At 40.7% G+C, this 9680-nt stretch overlaps 1 protein-coding gene and 1 pseudogene across 8 annotated transcripts in view; one reads left to right on the forward strand and one right to left on the reverse strand.

Annotated features, from left to right (window-relative positions):
- Positions 1 to 9680, forward strand: part of LARP4B (La ribonucleoprotein domain family member 4B) — an 88032-nt gene that overhangs the window by 16524 nt on the left and 61828 nt on the right. For 6 of the 8 annotated variants that reach the window (XM_006758154.2, XM_006758157.2, XM_006758155.2 and 3 more), the window contains exons 2-3: positions 7636 to 7770; positions 8564 to 8623. In XM_006758154.2, coding sequence (XP_006758217.1) covers positions 7636 to 7770; positions 8564 to 8623 — 195 coding nt within the window. Of the gene's footprint in view, positions 1 to 4138; positions 4247 to 4809; positions 4854 to 7635; positions 7771 to 8563; positions 8624 to 9680 lie in introns of those variants that run through there. The other 2 variants (XM_015560307.1, XM_015560306.1) reach the window with 2 other exon arrangements.
- Positions 3514 to 5872, reverse strand: LOC102758896 (annotated as a pseudogene).

The following is a 9680-nucleotide window of genomic DNA, read 5'->3' on the forward strand; positions in this document are numbered from 1 at the left end:
CTTGACCGGAATCGAACCTGGGACCTTTCAGTCCGCAGGCCAACGCTCTATCCACTGAGCCAAACCGGTTTCGGCAGCCATCTCCAAGTTTTACTAACCATTCACTATAAGCAGAATCCTCTGATCTCATATTTGTTGTAAGAGACAACTTTCTGAAACATCCCCAAACACTACAGTACTTTAAACTCGTTTGTTCTATGGCCAATCGCATAGCATGTGTTACAATACTGAGACATTGTCGAAAATCCCCTCCAAGAACTTTCCCACCAAATACAACATTCAAATCCATAATTTCTCTTAGTAATCTGCCTATGGCATTTATAGCATGCCTGGATGCCATGGCACATTCATCAATAATGAGAAGTTGGGCCTTTTTAATCGTTTTAGCAACTTCATTGTTTATATTGAGTCTAGAAATTCAAGTTTCATTTAATGGAATTGGTCATTTATATTGGGAATGAAAGGTGCTTCCACTGAGAAGTAAATTTGCAGCAATTCCTGTAGACGCTGTGGGTAAAACAGTACCACCACGACTTATAATATAATGTATTAAAACTTTATAAATATATCCCTTCATGCTCTGAGGGCCGTTTCCTGCCTCAAACCTCGCCCTTACTGGAAACAGCTCGGGGAGGGTGCAGCTGTTGCTAAGAGGACCTAGGACTCAGTGCGTCCACATTCCAAGGGCAGGTTCCTGCCTGAAACCTCGCCCTCGCAGGAAACAGCTCGGGGAAGGCGCAGCCGTTTCCAAGACGACCCCTGCAGGACTGACTTCCTTCTGGTTGGTCAAGCCTCAGTTGTGATTCATTATACCTAGGGTTTTTATATAAATAGATTGATTTTTAGAGAGAGTTGAAGGGTGGGGGAAAGACACACGGAGAGAAACGAAGTGAGAGAGACACCGACTGGTTGCCTCCTGCATGTGCCCCGACTGGGGCTGGGGATGAGCTTGCAACTAAGGTAAAAGAAACTATGACCCTTCAGTCCATGGGCAAACGCTCTAACCCAGCCGTGGGCAAACTGCGGCCCACGGGCCAGATCCGGCCCGTTTGAAATGACTAAAACTAAAAAAAAAAAAGACTGTACCCTTTTATGTAATGATGTTTACTTTGAATTTATATTAGTTCACACAAACACTCCATCCATGCTTTTGTTCCGGCCCTCCGGTCCAGTTTAAGAACCCATTGTGGCCCTCGAGTCAAAAAGTTTGCCCACCCCTGCTCTAACCACTCAGCAAAGCAGTTAGGGCCAGGTAAGACCTTTTAAAATAGCCACAGCACCTTGATTACACTCAATGAAATTAATAATCATTCCATAATATCCTTTATTACCTAGGCAACATTCAATGTTTCCAGTCAAAAATGTCATTTTAAACTTAATTGATTTGATTTTGGATGCAGATACAGTTCTCACATAAGGTTGATTAAAGCTTTTGTATTTTGTAGTAATACAACTCTCCCATTTTTTCATGTTTTACATTTGCTCTTGAAATGAGGTCATCTGTCTTGGTAGCATACCCCACATTTTGGATTTAGCTAATCTCTTTCTGTAGGTATTTAACACTAGAAGCCTGGGCGGGTGATGGGCTAATCAGGTTCTGCCGGACAGGGAGGGACTGGGAGGTTGGCCGCCGGCCCCGAGGAAGGAGCTGGCCATCAGCCCACCCTGGGAAAGGGGCTGCATATTCTGCCACCCACCCCCAGTTCCCCATCCCAGCCTGGGGGGCCCCGAGGCGGGGAGGGACCAGAGGGTTGGCCTGCAGGCTCCAACGGCAATTGGGGCCTGTGGGCTGTGGGAAGCTCCTGCGTTGAGCATCTCCCCCCTGGTGGTCAGTGCGCGTAATAGTGACCAGTTCTGTCTCAATGGTCACTTAGGCTTTTATCTATATAGATGTGTTGTCCCAGAATTTCCTTTACATTGGGAGTCAGTTATTTGATTAAATAGGGCTTTTTCCCCCCCAAGAATACTTGATAGGTGGTGCTCTTTCACAACATCAAGAAGAATGTAATACTTTGACTTTTAGCTATAAGATTGAAAAGTAGCTTCAGTCAATGTCATCTGATCAACCATTATAAAGTTTCCTGTCAGCTGCTCACTTAGTTTTAGCAGATGTCATTGATTGCTGCCTTGTTAATTTCATTAGATGTTTCAGTGCTTTGATTTTCTAATTCTGTCATTCACACTTCTCTTATTAATTGTGGTTCCTGTATAGGAAACAACTTACCCTGATGAGCTATTTGGTTATGCTAAAATAGTTGTCCAGGAAAGGCAGACTAATCATTGTTTCCCTTTTGTAATCTTCAGAAAAATGAGTTGGTGTCATAACAGCCTCCAAAGGTGACCAATGTGATGGTAGTGCTTTGAACTATATGAGTTTTTATAACTTTGTATCCATTGATTCTTTCTGACCCTCACATTGTCTATCTGGAGTTCCCCTTTCTTTATTGTTGGTCCTGTGATATGTCCACAGGAGTCTTTGGTAGCTTCCTTGCTTTCATGGTAAGGTGTTCCACGTGTTCCATGTGTCCATCTCAAATTGAGCAACATTCTATAAAAAAATCCAGAATTCTTGTAAAGTGTAAAGTGTAGATGAAAGGTGAGGGAAGACTGAGGAACCGTCACAATTTGGAGGAGACCGAGAAGTGACAATATGCAGTATGGGAGCTTAATATGCAGTATGGGAGCTTAAATTGGATCCTGGAGTACAAAGATGATATTAGTGGAAAAACTGGTGAAAGACAAAGAAAATCTGTCGCTTAATTTAAAAAGTTACATATCCTGGCCGAAACCGGTTTGGCTTAGTGGATAGAGCGTCGGCCTGCGGACTCAAGGGTCCCAGGTTCGATTCCGGTCAAGGGCATGTACCTGGGTTGCGGGCACATCCCCAGTGGGAGATGTGCAGGAGGCAGCTGATCGATGTTTCTCTCTCATCGATGTTTCTGACTCTCTATCTCTCTCCCTTCCTCTCTGTGAAAAATCAGTAAAATATATTTTAAAAAAAAGTTACATATCCTGTTTTAAGAAAACAGATGATATGTATTTTACTAGCTTATTTGATTTTAAGTTTGTATCTCTTATGCTGAAAATCTGAGTACTTAAAAATGAATGTAATTTGTACTTTATCCTATGATAGTGTGAATGAATATACAAAATAAAATAGTTTCAAAATAATACCAACATTTACCCCAAAGAACAGGCCTAGTGAACTTTTAAGATTTCTTGGTGAATTTTTAGGCGCTTGTGTGCAAATTTTTATTGAGTTGTAATTCACATGCAACCGAGTTCACCCTTTTTAAGTATGCAATTCAGTGGCTTTTACTACATTCACAAAGTTGTGCCTCAGTCACCACTTACTTAATTCCTGTTTGTCTGATTACTTTATTATTTAAAAGAAATGGGAAAACAGTAATTTTCATTCAATAAATGTCTGATCCTTATACTGTTTTGTTGCAGAAAGTAGAGTCTATGATTTTAGAATGATGATAGCAATTCTATCAACCAAATAATCAGTTTTCAAACAGTTTCATTAATTGTAGCAATTTCCTTGAACTGTAGAAATTCTGAAACTGTGGAATTGTCATTTCAGAAGACTTCTTCTTTTCTTGGCCTAAATGATCTGCCATTTTAGCATGACTGCAACATAGGGATATTTAAGTGATGTGCAACTGTCTGAACTCATAGCCAAACTTAGTTTCCACTGAAAATCTAGAAGCTGGCCTTATCATCCTGCAGTGGCTTGCTAGATCTCTCTATGGCTAGTGTCCAGGGCTCCCATTCCCAACTTAGGTAGATGCTTCCTGGACCACCCTGCAGACACTGTCTTAAAATCACTTAGAATAATTCTCTGAAGTTACACCACTAACTTAATATATAAAGTTTGAGATTGATTTACATTTTTAAGGATTGCTTTGAGTGTTTAAAAAGACCTTAATAAATATTTAATTATGAAACATTCCTGGTATATGTGAAAAGAATTATTTAGAAACAGAGCTAAGTATTTAATAAGATTGGTAAAGCTTTTTCAGTGTAGCTTTGACATTGAGATGGGAAATGTACTGGTAGGATAGAGTCCACCGAACAGGAGGATTCCATCAGATGGGAAGAGAGCTTAATTTAATCTCTGCTTTTTCTTCTAAAGAGCGATGAAATCAAATCAGGGAAATGACATTAAAGGTGTGTTGAGGCTGCCTCTGAACAGTCAAGTTTCCAAGCTGGGTTTTAGGCTAGAAAGTACTTTACTTTGGTGGTAAGTTTTTCCTCTTGTGTATTTTTCTTTGTAACCCAGAGACCTGCTTTTTGGCCATGCCAAGAAGCAATAGTTTATAGTTTTAAGTCTCAAAATAATTTTGGTCTCTTGAACAAGTAATGACAGAGTTGTTACTTACTTACTGGAAGGATCGTCAGTAATTATCATCATCATCATACTTTTTTGTTGTTGTTAATCCTTGCCCAAGTATATTTTTCCATTGATTTTTAGGGAGAGTGGAAGAGAGAGGGAAAGACAGAAAGAACCATTGATGTGAGAGAAACATATCAATTGGTTGTCTCCTGCATGAGCCCCAACCAGGGCCCAGGCCAGGGAGGATCCTGCAACCAAGATGCACACCCCTGACCAGAATTGAACCTGGGACCTTTTGTTTGGTCCGCAGGCCAGCACTCTATCCTCTGAGCAAATTGGCTAGGGCATCATCATCGTACTTTAACTCTTATTCTAGATTCAGACATTTGATAATAAAGTCTAATTTTAATGCTTTATATCTGTTGTACTGTTTACAAGAGGGGACTATTAATAACTTTTTCTGTTGGCAGACTTGGTAGTTGTAGGACTCTCTTGAAAACCCGTATGCATGTAGGTAAGTAATTAAGAGCCATAGTGGTGTGATGTGAACCTTCCTTGTTTATGGACAGGATACACGGGTCAGATCAGGATCACTATTTCTGTTGAACTGATATTCGGGTCTGGTTACCTTTGTAACCTTGTATTAAAGAACATTCAAACATACCAAAGTAGACAGGACCATATAATGATCCCCATACCCTACTCCAGGAGGAGAAATGGTGAAGTCCCACATCTCTGCCCTATGTACTACTATGAGGAAAATTCTAGACATTGTGTTATTTTCCCTGTAAATATTTCAACATGCAGGTCTAAAAGCCAGGGTCTCTTATTGTTAAACATAATATCATTGTAACATCTAAGAAAATACAGTAATTCTCTAATGCCATCAAATATTCTATCAGTATTATTTCCCTGATTGTTGTTTTAATCAAAGCGAAAATTTGGTCATTGTGTGTCTTGTGTTGTCTTTCATGTGAAAAAAGCCAGGCTGCTTGTCTAGTAATTGCCCACTTTGCAGAACTCTGCTTGTGTTTACTGTAAGTTTGTAACAAGTTCATATCCTGGCTTCTGTTGTTTGTTTGGCAAGACTACTTCTTGACTGGTGTGTTGCTGTTTCCATCAGCAGGACATGATTTCTGACTGCCTGAAAAAATATAGGACATCCTATCTAATAAAAGGGTAATATGCAAATTAACTGTCACTCTGACACAAAGATGGTGGTGCCCAGGCTCCTCAGGCCCGCCAGGAGTCCCCTGTCCTTTCAACCTGCACTGATTACTATGGCAAGTGGACTGAGAAGGTTTTCAGCAAGTGTGAGAAGCAAGCCTTGGCGGGATGGAGGAAGAGCCGGCAGGCTCAGGGCCACTGCTGCCCAGGGAGGACCTCAGAGTTCAGTTCTGAAACCACAGGGACCCGCTCCGGTGCAGGCTGGGGAGGCAGCTGCTGCTGCCGCTCAGCGCTAGGTCCCTGGTTAAGGAAGCGGGTCCAAGTCACAGCCACGAGGCCTGGCGGGGCTGTCTCACCCCGGACCATTGTGGTTGAGCCCTGGCGGGGGCGTCGACCACTGTCTGCCTTCGGGCCGCCTTTGGACACTGGTGGAGTGGGCGTGGATTGAACATTTTAATGAAAATGGGACGCCTGCGCCCCGCCCCACCGTGCCCCTGTCCCCGGTGAGCAGTGGGATCGGGGGTGCAGCCTTGGGATCCCATTAGGAGGCACCAGGGCTCAGGAGGGGCTGGGAGCAACCTGCAGGCGCACTTCTAGGAAGAGATGCTAAACTGCCAGGATGCCGAGAGCCAGCTGCTGGAGGATGCAGGCTGGGCTGAATTTTGTGCACTGGGCCATTAGTGTGTGTGTATGTGTGTGTGTATATATATATGTGTGTATATATGTATATGTATATAAATATATATATCTTCTAGTTGTCCCTTCCCCCCCTTTGTTTACCATATACTGTATCATGTTCAGCCAAACATTTTTTTCGAGAGTCTTGAAAGTGTAGAAGTTAATAATGATAAAAAGCATCTACAGTACTACCTTCTGTGACTTATCAGTCTGCATATCAATCTATGTCTTTATTTTCTGGATGCAACAGTTTTGTGAGAATTGATGTTGGTCTCTATTACAATTTAACGTATTTGTCCTTTATCCTACATTTTGGAAAACTCTGACCTTTTGAAACAGATTTAACTTATTTCAAGCATTTCTTCTTTATGAGTAGTTTACACTTATATATCTATCTTACAGCATTTAAGGGATTTTGTACCTTTTGATTGATGATACACAATGACAATTGGATGAGACTGCCTTTGATCATCAGATTATTTCATTAACAAGGGTTTTGAGCATTAACCATAAACAGGTTATTGAGAGTAAGGAGGAAGACAAAACAGTTAGCTTTTAGATTTTTTAAAAAATATATTTTACTGATTTTTTTTACAGAGAGGAAGGGAGAGAGATCAATCAGCTGCCTCCTGCACACATCCTACTGGGGATGTGTCTGCAGCCAAGATACATGCTCTTGACCAGAATCAAACCTGGGACCTTTCAGTCCACAGGCTGATGCTCTGTCTACTGAGCTAAACTGGTTAGGGCAGCTTTTAGATTTCTTTATCAAGCACTCAGAAGAGTCTAAAGATAAGTGGGTTAAATCAAGGTCTTTATCTTGTGAAGCAAAGAAGCCTGGAGTCAGACCTAGGTGTCCAGGAATCTTGGGTCTGACACTTATATAATATGAAGGCCTAAAAACCACCATCTCTTCAAAACCAGAGTTACTTTGTAAGATGTGGAAAAATCAGGAGGTGTTACGTGTGAAGTTGAGCTAGTGCTTTATGGCAGAGACCCCTTTACACTATGGTTCAGAGTTGTGAAGGGGTTCCTTTTAACCAATTATTGTTTATTTCTTCTGACAACTGGTCCTGAACGAAAGGAAATTAATGGGGCTGATCAAAAACGATATACATAAATTGGGGAGTCATCAAATTCCAAGGTGGAGTTCTATTAATTTTGTAATTTTCTGTTTTAGAAATAAGAGTTCTGGGCATGAGTGGGTGTATATGTTTTGACACATAGTTTTTAAGTCTTAAAACATTATTGTCACCAAATTATTGTGAAGAAGAAACTTATTTAAAAAAACCAAGGTGTTTCTTGAATAAGTATGGTGTAAATTATGGGCAGGTTTCTCTAAAACTCCAGAGGGATAAACATATCCTGGAAAACTTGAGGATTTTAAGACTTCAGAATCAGTTATACTCTGTACTTCAAGTTACCAATTTACTATCTTTGTCATTTTACAGCATCCTACAGTTAACATTAAACTTCTCCCGGTGGAGCCACAAAGTAAACAGCTCATGACTTCTGATCAGGACGCTAAGGTTGTGTCTGAACCGCAGGGCCAGCGAGTCCAGGAAGGGAAAGACAGCGATCATCTGGTGAGTGCATACCTGAGGCCAGGATGGGCCTGTGCATCTCCCTTTCTTCTGATAACAGATTTTTACATGCAATAAATTTATGGGTAGCTTAGTAGAGAAAACTTAAGTATAGGAGGTAGAGAAAACAAATGGCAATTAATACCTCTAGATATTAAAGCCTTAGATTTTAACTTTTTAAAAAAATTTTATTGACTTTTAGAGAGAGAGAGAGAGAGAAATATCACTTTGTTTTTTCACTTATTTATGCATTCATTGGTTGATTCTTGTGTGTCCTAAGAATGGAACCCACAACCTTGACATTATCAGGAGGACGCTCTGACCAACTGAGTACCTGGCCAGGCCAAAGCCTTGGATATTAAATCACCAAGAAAACACAGTGATTTATAAATACTTTTATAACATTATAGCCATTGCAGTGGTATGTAGTTAAAGAATTAATTAGAATTATAACAAATTTTTTATTTTGACTGCTTTCGTTAATTGTAAGATTTGATCATGTCAAGCAATAATATTTAAAGTTTCTAAATGGCTTTGGGAAAAGTAGCTTTTCTTAATTTTCTCTATTGAAACTACTTTAGTAAAGTAAAGGATTTTTACTTTATTGTGTAGAGTCAGAATTTCAACATTTAAAATTTTAAGGCTCCTGTATTGCTCTGAATATCTCCCTGAATTTCCTTTGTCATATAAAAATGTGCTTTTCTCAGTAGGTTTTGTTGTGCTCAATTACTGTGGTTTGAAAAATATGTCTCTTTACATTGTAGTGATGGTATGTTTGATGTTTTCAATTTTGTAGATGAATGGTCCCATATCTCAAACCACTTCTCAGACAAGCTCCATCCCAGCTTTGAGTCAGGTAATTTAGTTCTGAGATATATCACGTTGGCGGCTCACAGATATTGCCTTATAACAAATATTTATTGTAAACTAATTAGAAAATATTGATGTTTTCCAATGGTGCAGGGGGCACCCATCTGGGTATAGTACGTGTCAGTGCTGTATGTCCTCTACTGGCTTCTGTGTGTGTTAAATGTATAGTTCCACAGTGCCTTGTGCATTAATTTGATGTCATATATTCATTAAGGTCTTTTTAAAGGATCACTGATAATCTATTATCCTAGTATATAAAAAACCAGTGGCTGTCACGACCGAAACAACCAGATGGACAACTGAACAGCAGGCTGTGTGGGGCGACCAGGCTGGTAGGGGGGTTAGTGAGAGACGACCAAACGACTGAATAGCAGGCTGTGTGGGGCGACCAGGCCGGCATGGGGGGGACAGTTGGGGCCGGCCAGGCCGGCTTGGGAGAGGGGGCAATGAGGGTCGACCAGGCCAGTAGAGGGGGGCAGTTAGAGGCGATCAGGCCAGCAGGGGGCAGTAAGGGGCAACCAGGCTGGCAGTTGGTGAGAGGGATGTCCAACTGCCAGTTTAGGCCCCATCCCTGGGATCAGGTCTAAACTGGCAGTCAGACATCCCCCGAGGGGTCCCAGATTGGAGTGGGTGCAGGCTGGGCTAAGGGGACCCTCCCTCCCCCATGCACGAATTTTGTGCACCAGGTCTCTAGTGTGTTTATAATTAACTTTACATATTGATATCCTGTACTTTTTAAAGCACACAAGTAAACTTTTAGTATAAGAAAATTGGTTCAGAAAAAATATTCCTGAGAAATGTCCAAAATTTTACTGCCTATGTTTTTTTTTCTAGGATTTTTATCATTTTGAGTCTAACATTCAAGTCTTTAATCCATTTTGAGTTTATTCTTGTGTATGGTGTAAAAAGGTGGTCTAGTTTAATTTTTCTTGCACATATCTGTCCAATTTTTTCAACACCATTTATTAAATAGACTACCTTTAGTCCATTGTGTGTTTTTGCCTCCTTTGTCAAATTTTAATCATATATATAGATAGGTAGAT

This window comes from Myotis davidii, unplaced genomic scaffold (assembly GCF_000327345.1).
Source record: "Myotis davidii unplaced genomic scaffold, ASM32734v1 scaffold194, whole genome shotgun sequence".
NCBI classification, from domain to species: Eukaryota; Metazoa; Chordata; class Mammalia; order Chiroptera; family Vespertilionidae; genus Myotis; species Myotis davidii.